The 20,651-nt window shown below is 47.7% G+C and overlaps 1 protein-coding gene across 3 annotated transcripts in view; it reads right to left on the bottom strand.

Moving 5' to 3' along the window:
* The window catches only part of Tex2 (testis expressed 2), a 100,672-nt gene that overhangs the window by 50,225 nt on the left and 29,796 nt on the right, over nt 1-20,651 (bottom strand). For all 3 annotated transcript variants that reach the window (XM_005070008.4, XM_005070007.4, XM_021227143.2), the window contains exon 2: nt 5,481-7,149. In XM_005070008.4, coding sequence (XP_005070065.1) covers nt 5,481-7,124 — 1,644 coding nt within the window. In that variant the 5' untranslated portion in view covers nt 7,125-7,149. The remainder of the gene's footprint in view (nt 1-5,480; nt 7,150-20,651) is intronic.

Consider the following 20,651-nt stretch of genomic DNA (forward strand, 5'->3'; position numbering starts at 1 on the left):
TCATCAGCAGCCCATTGTATACTGAGAATCAAAGCAGTGAGTTAAGGACATTGGCCTGAGCTCCAGTTTCACACACGCCTGCACATGTGTGCGTACAATATGCACATATACTCAACACACACAGAGTAAACACACATAGCACATACCTACAACACACTCAATACACACAGAGTAAACACACACAGCACATACCTACAACACACTCAATACACACAGAGTAAACACACACAGCACATACCTACAACACACTCAATACACACAACACTCACACACTGAACACACACACAATACTCACACACACATACTAAACATACAACACACATACATTCAATACACACAGCACTCACACACTGAACACAAATACAACACTCACTCATACACACACACACACACACACACACACACACACACACACACACACACACTCAACATACATACATACATGCCCTGGACTGCATTGGGTAATGGCAAAGTTGCCCTGGATTGCTAATGACTATACAGTAAGAACAGTCTTCAGAGGATTTTTGCACCTTTCTTCTGAAGGAAAAAAGACAGGGCTCATTTTAGACAGGGTCACTCTTAGGCCAGGCTGGCCTGCAACTATGTATTTTTGGCTTGGCTTGAATTTGTGGTCCTCCTGCCTCAGCTTCCCATGTGCTAAAATTTCAAGCTGTAACAACATGTTCAGCTTGTACTTTTCTTATACATTAAATGTAAACTTGGAGGTAAAACATAGGTGGCATTTTTCAGTTAATGTCTTACTATTCTAAACACACACACACACACACACACACACACACACACACACACAATTTGAGACGTCTTTAGCCCATTGCACTCACAGTCTTTCTTTACTCCATGGATGACACCCAGAACAGAGGCAAAGGATAACCATCCAGAATCCAATCATTTCAAGGATGCTATGAGTTTATGCACAGTTGGACCAGAATAATAGCCAGTCACATAGTAAATTAGTGAGCTGAAAACTGGCAAAAGCCTGGGTGTAGTGGTGCACACCTTTAATCAGGCACTCTGGAGGCAGAAGCAGGTAAAGCTATGTGAATTTGAGATCAGCTTGATCTACACAGTGAGTTCAAGACCAACCATGATGGACTCTGTTAGAAGGAAGAAAGGAGAGACTTGACTAAGTGTACTGGGTAGATGGGAGGGGCCATTATATTAATGTCTCCTTACTTATGTATATGCTTAAAAACTTTCGTATAATAAAAGTTAAAAAGTAAAAGTCTAAAAAACAAGTTCTGGCATCACCTATCATCACTAACCACACTGTGCCTGTGGAATTCAGGAATACTCCACCGGCTGCCTTTAATCAATCTTAAAACACAAGGTGCACACTTGCATGGAAGGCACCCGCACCCGCACTGAGGCTCCTCAATGAGTTCTTTTTAAGCCATGTGTACTTTGGGAGGTGTTTGCACTGGAGTACAGGTACTTGTGGAGTCAGAAGAGGGCATTAAATTCCCTGGAGCTGGAGTTACAGGCTGCTGTGGGTCATCCAACACAGATACTAGGATGGAACTCAGATCTTTCACAAGAGCGGTAGGGTTTTTTAACCCCTTAGCCATCTCCCCAGAGCCTGAACAAGGTGCACTAGGAAACAGCTATGTTTATAAAAGTCACACATAAAAACTCAAGTGACCCATTACAGGAGCAGAGCAGAAAATGCTTCTACAGTTCCTACACTCACCATCAGAAAGCAATGCAAGCCTTGCCACTGCATGAGACCAGGCCACTCTCTCCTAATGGCTTGTTTACTCTAATTTCTTAAAATTAAATAAAACCATGAACCTGAGATTACAAGTTAAGAGTTGCAAGGTGTGTGCGTGTTTTGTTTTTGAAACATGGTCTAATGTTGCCCAGGCTGGCTTTGAACTTGCTATAAGTAGGTAAAGCTGGCCCTGAAACTCCTGATCTTCCTTCCTCTTGCTGTGTTGGAATTACAGGCATGAACCATTGTGCACAGCTCAAAATTACTTTTATATATCAAAACCAAAGCCTGTATTTAGAGAACCTAATTATTAAAACAACCTGTCCCTCTTATTATATCTAACACTGCCAAACAAAGGTTTTTCCAAAATTCATTTTTATTAGTCTCTGCAAAGGCATAAATGTAATTTTAGCCAACCCTCTAGACAGTTCTTACTCTGGGAACCAACATCCTTCTGCACTGGAGTTGGTAATTTATGTCAGATAAGAACTGGTTCATAAATATAATTCAAAACTGCATCTGAGTCACACTCCAGCATAAATCCATGGACCTTTTGGAATCTTGGGAAGTTTTTCATTATAAACAAGTGGGAAAGTTGGCATGTAAGAAAGGCACTGGATGAAATACACTCTTGGCCAAGTGACAGCAAGAGCTCTGAGGATGACCATCCAATTTGGTCAGGAACACTCAGTAGCCAGCATAAGGGCATTGGCTAACACCCCAGCCTTCTGGGTCCTGCACACTCCTTTCTAGGGCTTCCAGCCAGGACATCTAGCTGGGCACCCAAAATATCAACTCCAGAAGCATATGAGAAAGAGGGGATCACACTTGACATTCTTGTGGCACACAAGAGGATGCCTGAGCTACTTATCCAGCCTACCAGGTTTCAAGTCTGCTAACTGCGGCCTTCATGCTTTGGAGCCCCTAGGCTGGATACCCGAGGCAGTCCTGCTCTCACCGGCTGCTTCTCCTTTGCCTGAACTCCCACACTATAAAATAAGCACGATCTGGTCCCTGGTCCCGGAAGACCGTAGCCTTAGTGACATCAGCAGGGTGGGTCTGACCTTGACTTTGGAGGGCAGGGCCTTTGGAAGGCGACTGAGATTAGATAAAGCCACCAGGTGGAAGCCCAGGATTGAAATCTGGTGGCTCTGAGGGAAGACAGGGAAGGCAGAACACATGCTCAATGTTCCCCGTCACCCAGCAATGACGCCCCATGTGCCGCAGCGCTCTGCCAGGGAGGAGGCACACGGGGCGTGTCTTCCAAACAAGCCCTGCAACTCTGGGCTAGAACCATGGACACAACCAAAATAACAACTTTTCTACCCTCAAACGTCAAAGCACCCGCTTTTGCTTCCCAAATGCTGAAAGTACAGGTGGTAACACCAAGCCTGGCCCCCTTTCCTAACTTACCTGGCCTGGCTGTTATGTAATTAGCAACAGAAAGCAGACCGAAGCATACACTGAGACTGTGTGGCTGCGGACAACCTCTCTGTGCCTCCACTGCTACTGACCAGGGCCGTGACACAGTGCGAATGAAATGACACGCCCACCTAGCATCCTTCCTTTACTGCTTTACACGACGTAGTGACGTTTAAATACCACTGCAGTGTCACCCTCTGGGTAGCTGCTAAACTGTCAACCCACAGCCGTGACTAGATCAACACTAGAGACGGACTATATCAAAATTAAAATTTTTCCTAGGACAAACGAATGCTCAAACGGTTGAAATCATACGCTGCAGCCAGTCAGTAGCTCTGGGACTAACACAAGCACCATTTTTCTTTGCTAAAATTAGCACTAAGTCACTAAGAGCGCGTGTAAATCAAGCAGTCATAGCATCACCCTTCCAAAAGAGTGCAGCCACCTTGCATGAGTCATTTTGCTCCATGTATTCAAGCTAATCTAAGGTGTCACATCCTCAAGAGAAACACCAGCTTCCTCCCAAAAAAAGAAACTGTCTGATAACAAACTGCCATGTGGAAGACAGGACAGAGGTCAGGCTGTAAGATATGTGATCACATCAGATCAAAGAGAAGAGTGGGTGGGTCTGTGCGTGTGTGGTACAGACACAAACTTCAGAACTTAAAAGAAAAGGCTAAGATAATACATCAATCAACAGGGGTTTGGTAAAGAATCTTTTTTTTTTTAAAGTTTCCTGTGTATTTCTTTTGGATAGGGAAGAAAGGTAAAGAAACCAGAAAACAACACATGGAGTCTTGGAAGGAGCACCCCATCCTACCCCAGGTGTGCTGTTTTGGTTTCTGTTTTACAATAAAGAGAGATCATGTTGTCATCTGTAGAGTATTAAGGGAAGAAATGTCTAGATAAATTTAACAGAGACCAAATAAACTTGTAACTTGAAGAGCTAAAGGTTATGATCAATGAGGTTCAAAACTGCTCTAAGAAAACAGAATTTATCTTGAACATCTGTAAGGGCAGCAAGGGATTCTCAGGAAAAGTCTGGAAATGAACTTCCTGTAGAGTCATGCTGTGGGAAGGAGATGGGTCACAATGGGCTCAAAACTTGGGACAAGGAGAGTCTTTGTGTCTCCTAATGTGTAAAACTGGAAGCATCTAATGCCAACTGGGGACCAGTGTGGTTGACATTGACAACTTTTATATCTCAGTGACCTTTAAACATTCCTGATTCTACACCCTATGTAAGTATGTGTATAAAAACTCAGAAACTATACATATGTTGTACTGTTGTTCTGTTGGTTGATACAGTGTCTTGCCAAAAAGTTATGTTATGTCCTAGAACTCACTATATATAGACTAGGCTGACCTCAAACTCACAGAGATCCTCCTGCCTCTGTGTTCCAAATGCTGAGATTATAGATGCATACCACAAGGTGGCATGCAACTGTACTTGCATGCTACACATCTTATGAAGCACACATAACAGTAAAATATAAATATGCAAAAATAAATAGAAACCCTGCACCCCAAACGATCATCCCGTAAATCCCCCAAAGCCCAAAGCCTGACACGCAGCGTGAACAGAAAGCTGGCATCTTCTCAGCCCATGTTTCCCTGTGCATAGGGACAAGCTAGCAGCAAGCGCCATCAACAGACATTAACTGGTCTCTTTCTTTCTTTTCTTTTCTTTTTTTTTTACGAGGCAGGGTTTCTCTGTATTGTTTTGGAGGCTGTCGGTCCAGCCTGGCCTCAAACTCACAGAGATCTGCCTGCCTCTGCCTCCCGAGTGCTGGGATAAAAGGCGTGTGCCACCACCGCCCGGCAACTAGTCTCTTTCTTCTTGGCCATATCCTGCAGTTCTATAAGCATTGAACCTGATGCCAGAATGTCAAAAATACATAATCCTGCCAGGCATGGTGGCACACGCCTCTAATTCCCGCTGTTAGGAGGCAGGAGTAGGAGGAACTCTGAGTTCGAGGCCAGCCTGGTCTACACAATAAACTCCAGGACAGTCAGAGCTACAGAGCGAGACTGTCTGAAAAATAAGAATATAGAATCCTAACATTCAGTCAGGACAGATCCTCAAAATGTAGCAAATACCTGGCTAACTGAAGGATAGATCTAAGTAGGAACTAGATAGCAGTGTCACTTTCTGGGGCCATGGAGAACTTTGAAATGCTAACAGCTAAACAGGTAAACATGATCTACAGGGTTTCCAGGGCAGCAGTGTGGTTTCCTGCAGAACAGAGAGACTCCAAAGTCTTAAACACACCCCTGAAGCAAACACCTTTAGATGTAAGTGCTTGTCAGTGGCTAGAGGGAGGCTTACCTTCAGTATTTCAGGCTCTTTGATGTCCAGGGATCTTGTATACCAGTGTCGCAGAGTTTTATGTGATTTGTGGTATTTATGAGCACTTGGTGGTGTAAAAAACCAGATCATGCAAACAGCAGTCATGAACCCAAGGCCAATGCCCAGGAAGAGCCCGCTCATGTAGTAGGGGAGGGGGAGGATGAGGTACGCATAGACACACATTATAAAGAAGCCCAGTGTCTTCACTGGTAACTCCTGGTGCTGGGTGGCCGAGTCCCCTTCATCCTCGCTGTCCAGAACCATGCCATCGTCGGCAAGCACTTCTGGCTTGGTGGGGACACCCAGGGGCTTATCAAATCTCCCCTCGCCCTCAGCCTCCAGCTCAAAGTCCTCAGTGTACAGTTCACAGAACTCTTCGTCCTCTTTGCTCGCTAAGGCAGACAGGGAACATCTCTCAAGAACGAGAGTACTTGTCTTTGCCCCTAAATCCTTCAGATTGCTCCCCTGGGAGCCCTTGGGCTCCACTTCCTTCCCAGCTTCCTCGGTGGGCTTCGGGTGGTCACTCTTGGGGGTGTTGGAGTCACTGCCATAGCCGTCCCCCTCGGAGTCACACTCCTCCTCCTTGATGCTGTAGTTGTTATTGCTTTCCAAGTGCCCATTCAAGCTGGACAGGTTGGAGAGCTCGGAAGCACTTGAAGATAAGGCTTTGGGCCTGTGGCTGCCACTTTCCTCCCCCATGATTTTGCTGAGGAGCTGGAAGGGCTCATAGATGACTTCGGAAAGGCGTCGTTTAGTGTCTTCGATTTTCGCCTCCATTTCGGGCACTTTAAAAAAGGAGCGAGTGTCAGAAGGAGAAGTCAGCGGGGAAGAAGGCGCAGTCTTGGAGTCTCCACCCGTGTTCCGTGGCTGTGTGAACTGTTTGAACAGGTGCAGATTGAGCTTGGAGTCAGGGGGCTTATAGGACACGGTGTCCGACTCCTGCCGGGACGCGTCTGTGGACAGGGACTTGACCAGAGCCTTCATCAAGTGCCTGTGCCGTGGGGGGTGCGGGGACTCTTTTGGCTCCACCTCGGTTGACAGGGACTTCACCAGGCTCATGAAGGGCTTTGCACTGGAAAGGGCAGAGGATGAGGCACTGGATGAAAGGACAGGGGACTTGGAAGGAGAAGACAATGGGGATGAGGAGCTGGTTTTCTGCTCAGAAAGGGATGACACGCTGGGAGAGCTAGCTAAGGGCCCAGATGAAGACGACCCTGGGGACAGAGCCAGTGGCACTGTACTTAATACTTGTGTGGCTGGAGCAGGGGACTCCAGCAGCTTTACAGTGTTCTCGGAGACGGGCAAAATGGCAGGGGTCTCAGACACAGACAGTCCGTCTGCCAGGATGGTCGCGGCAGCAGGGCCCACAGGGTCATGGCCACCCTGGGGTTCAAGATAGAGGTCCTCCTTGGCTTCAAGCCCCGTTACAATGCTTTGGTCATCTAACCCCTCCTGCAGGTAACCCCTGAACTCCTCCTCCTCTTCCTCCTCCTCCTCCCCGGATGCCGAGAAGTGAATGGCGATGGTATCTCGGGACACGGACCTCTGCACGTGCACTTTGGGGGCTGATGGTTTTGGCATGTCAGTGGTTTTCTCGGCATGGCGACCATTCAGACTTGTCATTGCCAGCTTCACAAGGGCTCAGGCTCTGTGAAAAACAACAAGAAAAACCAAAGTCAGAGAGTGGCTTCTCCACTGGCGACAGCACCATGTGCAGATCCAAGCCCAGATGAAGCTCAGCTTGGAGGTGATTATGCTTTTACATGGCAGATGGCCAGAGTTTCTCGCTTTGGAAGGTTTAATGGCTTAATTTTCACTAGATAAATTTCAGCTAGGCATTCTCTTTTATGAGCAAACCATACACCAGTGTTATAAATGCCAAACAATCTGTCTCACTCACAACTGCTGAATGGCCCCTCCCTCCCTTTTAACTGGCTCGTTTCTACCAGCAATTCTCTACTGAGAAGCTAAAAATGAAGCATCCTGGTGGCTTTAAGGCCAGTGGCATTCCACCTGTGGAAAGCTGACCCAGGCGGTTACTGCTCCTACTGTGGTTTCACGGCCGCCCTAACAGTGTGCCTAGGATCGCCCGCTGCACCCGCACCGTCTTGCCATTGCGGTAAGTGGCAAAACATTCGAGTGGAGAGATCTAGAAACTGACTGCTGTTCTCACACGACCAGTGTCATATGACCATTTAGGTAGCTATGGCAAGGCCTCGGGTAAAACAAGCATCTACTCAAATGGAAGAAAGCTGAGTGGCAGCCTGGTAGCCTACCAGCAAGCACGATGCCACTGGGGACTACGGGAGGCACTTTTGCCCTCCTGGAGCTTAATATCGAGAGGAAGGAAGGCAGCACCTGAAGAGCTGCCCACCTGTGACATCTAGTTCATGACATCTCACATCATCGTGCTTCTAAGGGGCAGCTGACTATGTATCTCAAGCTGGTCTCAAATGCATGACCCCCCTACCTGCCTCTTAACTCTTAAATGCCAGAGACAGTGGGGAGGCCCCACGTCTGGCTAATTACAGCCAACTTGTTGGGCACAAGGCACCTGACGGGCTGGACAGAGATGCCACCTGAAGAGCTAGGATATGGGGCAGACATCAGGAGTTCTGGGAACACAGGCCAGGATGAGACATGGGACACCTGTTCTGTCCTCTGTACTAGTAAGCAGTAGGAGCAGGATGGGTGTGGGCAGTGGGGAGAGAAAAGGAGGGGCCATGAAGACCAGGGTGGACATGGTATGACCCTAGGTCTGTCCTCTGCCTGCAGGAAAACACAAGGAGGTAGTCAGGGGAGGTAACCCCAGGTACAAGAGAGGCATGGGTGAATGGGAAGGGCATCTGCCTGGCACAGGGTACCAGACTTCTCCTCCTTACTCCTTTCCCAGGGGACTCTGCAGCACGAACATGCCACAACGCCAACACGTTACGACCTCTCAGTCTCAGTATTACCTGCAAAATGGGGACCTAGGGCATTTCCACTTTGTTTATGCTCACAGGTGACTACAAACAGGGATAAACAGCTACCACAGGCCATCAATACGACATTGCTTGCTCAGTCCTATGTTTAGGTTTTCTGCCAAACTCTGCTGTCCAAAGTGCCAGCTACTGATACTACCAACAAGAGAGCAGATGGAGCCTGGTGTGGTGGGGGTGGGAAAGGGCACTCCTAGATCACCAGAGGGAGGAGATTGGCTAATGCGGCAAGAGGACCAGAGTCAGGGCCCAGACGTCACATTGATTTTCACCATCAAATCCCTGAGAGAAACTACTTCCATAAAGTCTTTGCCAGAGTTTGTTCACGTTCTTCTGCGACCTGCGGGCTCTCCTCCGGGGTTGACTACAGGAAGAACGAACACACTCCATCAACCAGACACAGCAGTGGGAAACAGTTCGGAAATTTAGCCTCAGGACAATATTTTTCTGGTTTGCTTTGTTTGTTGTAGACAGGGTATTACTGTGGCCCTGGTTAGCCTGGAACTCATAATGTGGACCATACTGGCCTTGAATTCATACATCTACATCTGCCTCCTGAGCCCTAGTATTCAAGGCAGGCCTAGCTCTTCCCTTGCTATCTTTATGTCAATAGGTTTGCCAGTTATAAAGAAAATAAGACAAAGCAGCAATAGAAACGATGAGAGGGGTTGGGGATTTTTATTCAGTGGTAGGGTGCTTGCCTACCAAGTGCCAGGCCCTGGGTTTGATCCTCAGTTGTGAAAGAAAAAACAAAAATGAGAAACAGCTCAGTTTCATTCAACTGCCACCTAGCTTTATAAGAATAATTCCTTGTAGACTTCTTTTAACTTACATGCATGTGTTTGGTTATGTACATACATGGTATGTATGTGTTCGTGTGGGTGCCCATGAAAGCTAGAGGCACCAGACCCCCTGGAGTTGGAGTTACAGACATTTGCGAGTCACCTGATGACGTGGGTACTGGGAATTGAACTGGGGTTCTCTGCAAGAGCAGTCTGTTCTCTTAGCTGCTGAGTCGTCTCTCCTGCCCGCCTCCCTGTCCAGGGGTGATTTTAAAGGAAAACTGTAGAGGTAATTTTAAAAGAAAGTTTGGTAGCGGCTAATTCTCAGTACGTTGCTTTGATAACACCAGCGGTAAACAAGGCTGTGCTGTTCTGGGGTTGCTTCATAGGGAACAGTGGCTGTCAAGTGAATAGTCATGGGCACAATTTCGAGGCTGCATAGAGTAAGTTGGTCTCCTGGACAGAAGTGAAGAGATAAAGCAGAAAGCCAGGCTAGGCACAGCCCAAGGACACAGGGTAAAACATCAGTGGAGTCTGCAGCCTCAGCAACCAGGCCAGACCTTAGGGACAAAGGAGGCACCTGCTCTATGTTTTGTACAGAGGCCACCAGGGGCCAACTTCCAGTTAGGAGTCCATGACCTGTCAATTGAAAAGGATTTCTGATTATCTCTGACCAACCTGTCCCCACGTCCCTATCAGTCAAGAAGGCCTGAACTAGGCCCCATAGAGAAGTGGATACCAGACCACCAGATGGGGCGGGCAGTCTGGTCAAGCCTCAGAGCTTCAGGAGCTCATTGTAAACAGGGTTAAGTCCACACTGAGCAAGCCTGGCTCTGCTGCTTAGTCTCACTAAAGCAAGCCAGCAGAGGCTGGGGCACACTGCTACTCTCCAAACACAAGGACGCCTCTGGGCCTGTTTGTTATGATGAGGCGATGGACTGTGGCTTCTGCTCAGGGGCTAGTGAATCAGAGTGCCAGTTTGCCAGGATCGGCCTATGCTTCCTTCACTAGAGCCCATGTCTAGGGTTCCCATTTCCTTACGCTCATTATGAAACTAGGTGAGCAAAGGCTGCGTCTAAGGAGCCAAGTCATTGATAAACTGAGTGTGCTAGCACCAGCCCATAGTTTGGGTTCCAGACATCTACTCAGGTCTCTCCCAAGTCACCTCCTCTTGTCCTTCTCATGGTGGCTCCAGGGTCAACGGAGCTAACTTCCCACATCCAGTCACAGTCTTTCAGGACAGCAAGGCCAGGAGAAAAGTGCATCCAGCTGACACTAGGAACCTGATGTGGCCTGCCTCAGCACTGATCAGCCACGAGAGGGTTAGACGCGGCCTTCCCGACACTCGAGAGTCTGGACACCCTTCCCGCAGCAGCCAACAGCTCTTCTGTCTTGCCTGGTCCTGGCCACAGTGGCTGCCCTCTGTGCTCCATCACGATGTTGCCCCGTGAGCCAAGAGCTCAGTTCTGAACCAGCAACATGTGACCAGCTGCAATGAGACATGAAAGGCCTCCTTATCTATCCACGGTCTAGCATCATAGAAAACGCCAAGCCTCGTGCCCTCCACTGCTAAAACTCAATTGCAGTCGGGCTTACGAAAACAGACAAGCTTCAGCCCCGGGAGCTGAAATGCCAGTGTAGATTGCCTTGCGTGCTCATTTCCTTTCAAGGCCACCAGCAGACCTCAAGACGTTTGCGCCTTGCACTGACCACTGGATGTAGTGTGAAGTGGGTCTTTAGATCTGAAAACTAACCTTGTCACCAGGCTCCCTTAGGGACAATCCCCTGCCAGTGAATGTTTCAGCAAGTCTGATGTGATCACAGTGTGCTTAGACTGTGTCCAGCCCCAGAAGGGCCTGGAGGCCAGGTGGAGGAACGGGCAGGGTCGGGCGTCTGCGAAGGCTGCTGTGTGCTCAAGTCCACCACCCTGCCTGCAGCAGTGACTGCAATATACGTGTGCACTGAAATCCTCTGAGAAGCTGACACTTCTGCAACACACCAAGGAATAAGCAGGAGAAAACTAAGGAAAAAGAAACCCTAGAAATGGACCCAAGAGGGATGGAGAGGTGGCTCAGCATTAGGAGCACTGGCTGCTCTTCCAAAGGACCTGGGTTCAATTCCCAGCACCCACATGGCACCTCACAACTGTCTGTAACTCCAGTTGCAGGGCACCCGATGCCCACGGCAAAATACCAATACATATAAAATAAAACTAAATAAATTAGAAAGGGGGCCCTAGAGAAGTCCTCCTTGTCCTCCAAGGTATGGACTATCCTGACATACTGGTACATTCTTCTCTTTATGTATTTGTACGTGCGTGCGTGCGTGCGTGTGTGTGTTTTGTGTGCTCGCGCACACATGCGCCGCTATGGACACATGGAGGTCAGATGACACTTTTTCCCCTCGCCTTCTGTCATGTCTGTCCTGAGGAGGGAACTCAGGTTCTCTGTCAGGCTCAGCAGTTGTAAAGTAAGATGGGTATCATTTGACGCCTGAGCTGGGATGATTTGTTGTTGCAAGGTTTGCAAGGCTGCTGAAATTAGTGTTCATCAATCTTCCTTAAGAAATGAAGATACATTACTGAGGAGGGAATTCAGTGCTGGGGCAGACTCCAAAGGCTACCGGTCGAGGATCTGAAAACATGTTAGCCTTCTCCATTACTCAGGCGCTCTAGCACTCCCTTTGGCATCGTTAGAACTATTTGGGAAAAGGAAATACGGGGAAGACACGGGTCAAAAGGAAAAGTCCAGGGAACAGAGAGAAACAAGCAGAGAAGACACGAGGGTCACTCTTCACAATCAGTTTTCCTCTCGAGGGCAAGCAGATGGCTCAGGGAGCAAAGGCACTGGCCACCAAGCCCGATGAGCTGAATTCAACTCCAGGAGTCACACGGTGGAAGAGAACCAATCCCCAAGCTTTCCTCTGGCCTCCATATGTGCATCGTTCCATATGAACCGAGAAACCTCACAAAGCCAGGCGAGGTGGCTGTGCCTGTGACCCCAGCACTGTGGAGGCTGAGGCAGGAGGAACATGAATGAGTACCAGGCCAGCCAGGGCAGCACAGTGAGACAGAGACTCAGCAAGAAACGAGGCAATGCACAAAACTCCACTGTTCCTTAGCTCTTACTTGGTGTGGCTGGCTTCTAAGATAAGGGATGCAGAGGTATTTATGCTCTCAAACATTTAAGGGAAAACAAAAAGCTTGTTGCAGCCAAATGCTCTCTGTGAGCTTGGGCTTGGCAGCCACGTTCCTGGAAAGCAGGGTGCTGCCTGCTCTGCTGATGGCCTTTCCCCAGGTCCTGGCCATGCTTCTCCATTAGAGTCATGTCCCTGAAAAGGAGTTCATCTCTCTCAGTAAGACTGATAAAAGCTGAGCTGGAGGTAGTAGCCTTTAACCCTAGCACTTAGGAAGCAGAGACAGGCAGATCTCTATGGGTTCGAGGCTAGTGTGGTCTACAGAGTAAGTTCCAGGACAGGCAGGGCTACACAGAGAAACCCTGTCTCCAAAAAAAAAAAAGGGGGGGGGAGCTTCGAATAAGGGTTTGTGGCTCTAGAATTTATGTACCACTCTTTATTTCATGCCACCTACAGACAAGAACAAGTCAATGGCTTCAATCAAATTTGAACATGGAAATCAAAGGCTCCTCAAGGAAGCCAGCTGCCTTCCCTATCACAAGTTCCACAAGCCAAGAGTGCGAACACCAGACATCAATGAAACTCACCTCCTTTCTAGCCACCCCAAAGGGCAGGCCTCATTAATTAAGCCATGATAAACTAATTGGCAGCAAATCAGGCTGGACAATGAGAAATGATGAGCTGTTTCAAGACTCAGTGTGGCATTTATTAACAGATAATAACCTCTCTGACATTGGCTTTTGTTTTTTTATTTTTATAATCTAATAATAACATTTCTTCCTTCCTTCCTCCAGCTGTATTTTAACCAGTTCTGGCTTCCAGCAATCAAAGCCATACAGAGTACACTCCTGGGTGCTGCCTTCCAGGAACATTTGCCTAGTCCTCTCTCACTAAGACAGACAGACAGACAGACAGACAGACAGACAATAGTGGGGCTATTGGTACTGTTCCCTCCTACCCGAATGCTAGATTGCAGCAGGAGGGAAGAAAAACGTGTAAATGAGAATGAATTGGCTTCTACACACGGGACAGTCAGGTTTGGAACAGTCTCCTTCCTCAAGGGTAATCCTAATTTGTCAAGGTTAAAACTGCACACATCCTTCCTGATCAATTGGCTCTATCAGTCAATAGTTTTAATTTAAAATTTTCTTTTGGCAGAAGAAAAGAGCAAGCTGCATCCTATTGCAGAGGGATTTTTCCTCTTTTATTTTTTTGAGACAGGGTATCACTATGTAGTCTCTGCTGGCCTTTGCCAATGCTGGGACTAAAGGTGTGTGCCACCACACCCACCTCGTCTGCAGTCTCTAAATGTGAGTTGCTTTCATTAAAAATCAAGGAAAAGGAGGAAAGGGAGAGTAAGATTGTTTCCTGCCTTGATGTCGCATGGCATACAGTGGATCTGGTCCACATCATCCATCTAGAAAGGCCTGACTTAGCCAGACAGTGGTGGAGCACACCTTTAATCCTAGCACTTGCAAAACAGAGGCAGGCAGACCTCTGTGAGTTTGAGGCTAGCCTGGTCTACAGAGTGAGTTTGAGGCCAGCCAAGGCTACACAGAGGAACCCTATCTTGGAGGAAAAAATAAAGAAAAGAAAGGCCCAATTTAAACTAAAATATTCTCAAGTGCATCTGAACAGCCATCCCTAAATTCACTTAAGTCAGTGAGGCAGCTGATAACTGGCAGCAGCCATCCTAACTTGGTAATACGTCACCTTGTAAACAAAACTCAAAACTGACACAGAGGCTAACGAACTAGCCTAGCCTTAGTCCCACTTCAAGATGACAAGGCGGGACTCTGTGTACTGGCAATGCTCTGAGACACCTAGGCCGTTAGAAGCCAGAACTTTTCCCATGAGTCATCAGGTTCCTGGACTCACAGTCAACACCCCCTTGAATCCAGCACCACCACTGTTGCCACTAACACCAGATCCAGCACCAAACAGAGCTTACGCCATGAGTAAACCAGCAGGCCCATGCCTCCCCCCACTGCTGGGCCTAAAGGTCCACATGCCAGAGGAAGGAGTGTTCAAACCACTAATGTGATCAGACATTCTCCGTGCAAGTCCCTAGATGGCCACACAAATGAAACCAAACCCAAATCACAGCCATCCATTCAAAGCCAGGCCCTTCCTCCTGCACGGCCACACAAATGAAACCAAACCCAAATCACAGCCATCCATTCAAAGCCAGGCCCTTCCTCCTGCACGGCCACACAAATGAAACCAAACCCAAATCACAGCCATCCATTCAAAGCCAGGCCCTTCCTCCTGCACAGCCACACAAGACCATTTACAAAGATAAGCCCAGGGACGGCTCAACCTACAGTGAAGTGCCTGCTGCACAAATGTGAGGACCTAAATTCAATCCTCTGAACCCACAATAAACAAAACAGCTGGTTCAGCCAAACCACTCTCGGGGAGCTCAGAGAGACAACTGGTCATTGTCACAGATGGCATCTATGAGGGTAAGAACTCAGGGAAGGTGTGGGGTGAGTACAGGAACTCAGTAGAGGGGTAGAAGCAGCAGGAGATCACCAGCCTGGACTACACGAGTCCCAGGCTGGCCCGAGTCACAGGGTGAGAAAAACAACAGCATCAATATGCCAACTAACACACGCACAGTGCTCGGCCCCACGTGCCCACTAGGCCCCCAGTCTCCTAATGGCTCTACCAAGCAGGGTTGCAAGTAGTGAGGACAGAAAGTCAACGCCTTACTGTTCCTTGAACTTACAAGCTTTTCTTTGAAATAATTACTCTCAGAGAGCTAAGCCATACCCCTTTGCTCCTCCAGGAAGCCATGATCATCTTTCAGTTTTTAAAGGGAAAACGTGTAATGCCAAACTCTAAGTGTGGGGCTGGAGGGAAGGCTCAGTGGTTAAGAGTACTTGCTGCTCTTGCAGAGGACCCATAGTCAGGTCCCAGCACCCGCATTAGGTGACTCACAACTACATAGAATTGCAGCTCCAGGGGATGTGATGCACCCTCTGAACTCTGGGGACACTCTCATGCCCACATTACCCATACACATTTAAAAATGAATTTTAAAAAATCCAACTGGTTAAAAGAGAATCACATTTTAGACGCAAGCCGTTAGTTCCCATCTTAGGAAAAATGCATGTGCACAGGAAACCAAAACTTCCTTCCTCTTCTGAAGACCTTCTTAAGGTCTGCCGTTTCAAGTTTGGACACGCTCAGTATTTCCCAGGTCATGAGAATCCCACCAAAGTTCCTCAAGCCCATCTTGAGGAAACGCCTACCAAGAGAGGTAGGTAGGTAGGGTCTCTCACTGAAGGGAAAGGTCTCTCTTTTGGCTAGGTTGACTGGTCTCAGGATCCACCTGATTCTGGGACTACAGACATGCACAGTCATACAGGGTTTTTTTTTTTTTACATGGGTGCTGGGGATTTGAACTTAGGTCCTCATGCTTATACAGCAAGCACTCTTACCCACTGAGCCACCACCTCACCCCAAAAGCAGTTACCATCTAGGGTGGGCTTGCTCTATACCAGGAACCATGCAAATTCTTTCTTTGTTTTGTTCTTGCATGTGATGCCTGAGGGTTCGAGGATTGAACCCGGAGCCTTCAGGGTGCGAGGCAGGCACTCTACCAAAAGGTATAACCAGACTTTTGAAAAACCATCTGCAGGGCTGGAGAGATGGCTCTGCAGTTAAGAGCACTGCCTGTTCTTCCAGAGGATGGGAGTTCAATCCCCAGAACCCACATGGCAGCTCACAGCTGTCTGCAACCCCAGTTCCAGGGGATCTGACACCTTCACACCAATGCACATAAAATAGTTAAATAAAAACAAAGAAAAACCATCTATATAGATCTGTGTATAAGATCAAGTCTATTGGAAGTGTGCATCTGTAAGAGCTGAAGTGAAGTGTCAAATAGGGCTCATGTTTAAATGTTCTGCTGCTGCTGTTTTTGAGACAGGGTCTCATATAGCCCAGGCTGGCCTCAAACTTGCTACATAGCACGGCTGGCCTTAAACTCCTGATCCTCCCACATCCGCCTCAAAAGTACTGACATCACAGGCAAGCAGCTCATACCTGAGATTTTGAAGACAATTTGTATTCCCACTAACACTGAACAGAATATCCTCCTATGCACCATTGTTAAGGGCAAACATTCTCTTTTATTTTGTCCAATACAGTGGGATGGAGGAAAAAATTTCAATTCTCCAGTAGTCGCTAAATTTTATTTCAGTGTCCCCCACCTAGTTTCCTCTGTCTGGCCACTCAGTGTTCTATCTCAAGGTTCCCAGATTCTCACTTCTCTAGTTTGTTTTCATAGCCCCCCAAGAAAGGCTTCTTGATCCCCCTATGTAGATCAGCATGGGTCTAAAGGGCGTAGAGAACGTGGACAGTTTCTTATGCAAAGATGGAAGTTTTAAATTTGTGGACTGTCGAGATAACTCCGCAGTGAAGAGCACCTACAGGACCCAGATTCAGTTCCCAGCACCCACACTGAGAGCTCATAACTTTCTGTGGTTCCAGTTCAAGAGGATGGAACACCTCCTCCAGCCTCCTCGGCCACCTGAACATGTGACAAACACCCACACAGACACACATCTATTTTTTTTGTTTTTGTTTTTGTTTTTTTACGAGACAGGGTTTCTCTGTATTATTTTGGAGGCTGTCAGTCCAGCCTGGCCTCGAACTCACAGAGATCCGCCTGCCTCTGCCTCCCGAGTGCTGGGATTAAAGGTGTGCGCCACCACCGCCCGGCAATTTTTTTTTAACTTAAAGGATTTTTAAAAAATAGATGTGAGCTGGGCGGTGGTGGCACACGCCTTTAATCCCAGCACTCAGGAGGCAGAGGCAGGTGGATCTCTGTGAGTTCGAGGCCAGCATGGTCTACAGAGCGAGTTCTAGGACAGGACAACCTCCAAAACAATACAGAGAAACCCTGTCTCAAAATAAAAATGTTTTTTTAAGAATTTTATATAAACTGCTATAGAAAATCACACCTCTGTATGTTCTAGCTACAGTAATAGTAATAGATTTGGATTTTTTCCACCTAAGTCATATTAACTAACTAGGAAGCCTAGTTTACATATCTGAATTCCATTAGTATCTGCTAGTCATTCACCTACTCCAAAAGCAAAGGTTCAGATGAATTCTTCCTAAATTGAGAAAACTTTTTGAGAGCTCAAAGGGGCAGAAATATCAACCTCTTTTTTTCAGTGAGAAACACTTTTTTTATACAGACATCAGCAGACTTAACTTTGATATAGGGCAGTAAAATCTGCTAAGTATAATCTTACATCAGGATTCTATTTATAGTAGGAATCTCACCCCCAAGAAAGACAGGGTTGTTTTGTTTTTAAAGCCAGGTTTGAAGAAGGCAGCACGGCTCATGCATGCTTCCTTCCGCTTCAAGGCCAGGCTGGTGCACTGAGAGAACCATGTCTGTAGTCAATAAGTGAAAAGCAGGTCTTGAGTGTGTGTATGCGAGGAAGGGAATAAGAGGAAATGACAGGGAGCTGCTGGGGGGCAGCATGGTGCAAGGCTCCCTGCAGCCACGTGGGAGGAGGATTCCACGGCCTCAGCAGGCTGAGCTGCACAGCCAGGCGGACAGCACATTCCACGCAGCAGATGAAGCACCAGGCAAGCGAGGGAGGCAAGAAGCCCAAGGCCATGTTCAGGGTCTGCAGAGTCAGAAGCTGCTGTGCTCCACACAGAGCCACCGTCCAGCCCCGCCACATGGCCTCCCTGTGGTTCCTCTGAGGAGAGTGAGAACCTTCCTCAGCCGACCCTCTCCTCCACTGTCGTTGTCCCAAGGACGTGAGCTGAGGGCAGCCTAATGAACTAATGGGGCCCAAGAGCAACGCAAGAGAAGATCCCAGCAGCTGATCTGTTATAATCGGCCAATAAAAGACGTACCAAGTGCAGCCATGCGGCAGGCGCTCCGAGGAAGACCAGGACCCTGAACTGGCAGTGCGGGCCCCTTCTTCACTCACTCCACTCGCCTTTCTGAGCTGTGAGGTGAGGGGACTCTTGCCTATTGTCTTCAAGGAACTTTCTAGAAGGCTCTAAATTCTACTAGAACAGAACATACTCAGGAATTCTACTTTTCCACTTTGCACCAGAGACGTTCTTCGCAAATATTAAAAGTCAGGCAAAGCAAATCAGAGTACAGTTCAGATGACCAATGCCCTGTAGACAATCCAGTCAAATTTAGTTTGTAAACAATCTGAGCTGGCTTAACTCACAGCAGCAAATACTGGGGAACCTTCCGGGCTTGTGTTGCTTGGCCCAGCTGTAGAGACAGTCCTTCTGTCTGGTCACAGGCAGAGAGGTGCTGAGTGGAGGCAGCGGAGAGCAGGCATCTGGCCTGACCAGGCCTCCTGCAGCCTTCTTCCTCTGGTGCCCAACTGGACACAGCTGCCCTAGCTCTGGCTGTGACAGAAGCAGAACACACTGGGCTCTCAACCCCAATGTTTCAATCATCACATTCTACACAAACATCTCTAAGGACAAACTCCAGCTCCATCCTCCTGTGGACAGGAACTACCTTCTCTGTAGGGAGAGATCTTAGGCACCTGTACCGCTGACCATGCCTGTCTAGGTGTGGTCACAGGTAGGTAGCAGGGACGGGAGATAAGAACTGGGGGAAAGGAGACATGTGCTCTCTTGGGGTCCGGTCGAGTCTCGGAGACCAGCAGAGCGCTGACCTCAGGTTCTCGGCTTCTCACGTAAGTGACTTCTCCCTCAGTGAATATTATATGACAACCGACCCTGTGTAGCTCCATACCCCTCGACACTTCTCCACGCTGCCATGTCCTCAGAACTCTGCAGGGCCCTTCGTGAGACCCCCTGCCCTTCAAGACACAAAACTCAGTGAAAAAATGAACCTCCTTCTCTCTCTGGCCCTTTGGGGAGGAAATGTGAAGGAAGGCCAACAAGTTGGCTCTCAATAGGTAAAAACGCTTGTCACCAGCTGGGTGGTGGCCGCACATGCCTTTAATCCCAGTACTTGGGAGGCAGAGGCAGGTGGATCTCTATGAGTTTGAGACCAGCCTGGTCTACAAGTTCCAGAACAGCCTCCAAAGCCACACAGAGAAACCTTACCTCAAAAAACAAAAACAAAAGCAAATGCTTGTCACCAAGTCTGGCAACCTGAGTTCCATATACTAAACCTACATATCTACCTCCCTCCCCCTCCCTCCCACCCCCTTCTCCTTCTCTCCCTCTCCCTCCCTCCCTCTCTCTCACACACACACAAACACACCAATCAATCAACATTTTAAAAAGTTTACAAACAGAAAAGTTGGGCTCTTTTTCACGAGTTACTCACACACCAGCTACTTCTGTTTGTCATTAACACACCAATATCTACTCCCAGCTCCCAGGCCCTAAGTCCAAAGCTACAGAGAAACCCTGTCTCGAAAAACCAAAAAAAAAAAAAAAAGAAAGAAAGAAAGAAATAACACAACCGATATGAGCTGCTGTTGCTACTGGCACCAGCAGCAGGCCTGAGCTCATCTTTCCTATGCAGGATGATTGGCACCTGAACTGAGGGGCATGCTATCAAGAATCAAACAGACACCTGGTCTCCAGCTTACATTCATCACCAGAACTAGATGGTCATGACTATCTGATGACATTCAAACAGCAAGGACCATTAAGAACAATGACAACACAAGAACAATGTAGAAACATCATTATATATTTCAACATGTACAGGTACAATGGTACCTGGCTTACACCAACTTCTTTCTAAATCCTCTCCTTCTGTTGACCTAAATTTTTGCAAGGTTCTAACAGTGTTTAACAGTGATTGATTAATTCAGCTTATTACTTTTCCATTTCAATACAGATCCAAATTTTAATCAACAATACAATGTATAAAAGCTTGGTGTCATGAAATTAAGTCACTGTTACAGGTGCGATGACTACGCACAGCTAAATGAGCAAGATTCAATGGTTACTTGATTTTGAGATTCATGGAATGCCCATTGAAGGTCAACCTCACTCTACAGGAAGTGAGACATGTTACCATCTCGAAACTAGAGTTAGACTGGACCAATCCTGCCTCAGAAGTTCATATTGTGTCATCCATAGCCAATGAGAACTCAGACCCAGCATGAAACCACACGTAGTTGCACTTCCAAACAAAAGCAAGGAAGGCTGAGGCTGTGGCTCACTTCATGGAGGGCCTGCCTAGCAAGCCCTGACTCATCTCCAGCCCTGCATAAACCAGCTACCATGCCACAGCCTGTTATTTGCTCTCATATTTGAAAGAT

This window comes from Mesocricetus auratus, unplaced genomic scaffold (assembly GCF_017639785.1).
Source record: "Mesocricetus auratus isolate SY011 unplaced genomic scaffold, BCM_Maur_2.0 Super-Scaffold_100007, whole genome shotgun sequence".
Classification (NCBI taxonomy): domain Eukaryota; kingdom Metazoa; phylum Chordata; class Mammalia; order Rodentia; family Cricetidae; genus Mesocricetus; species Mesocricetus auratus.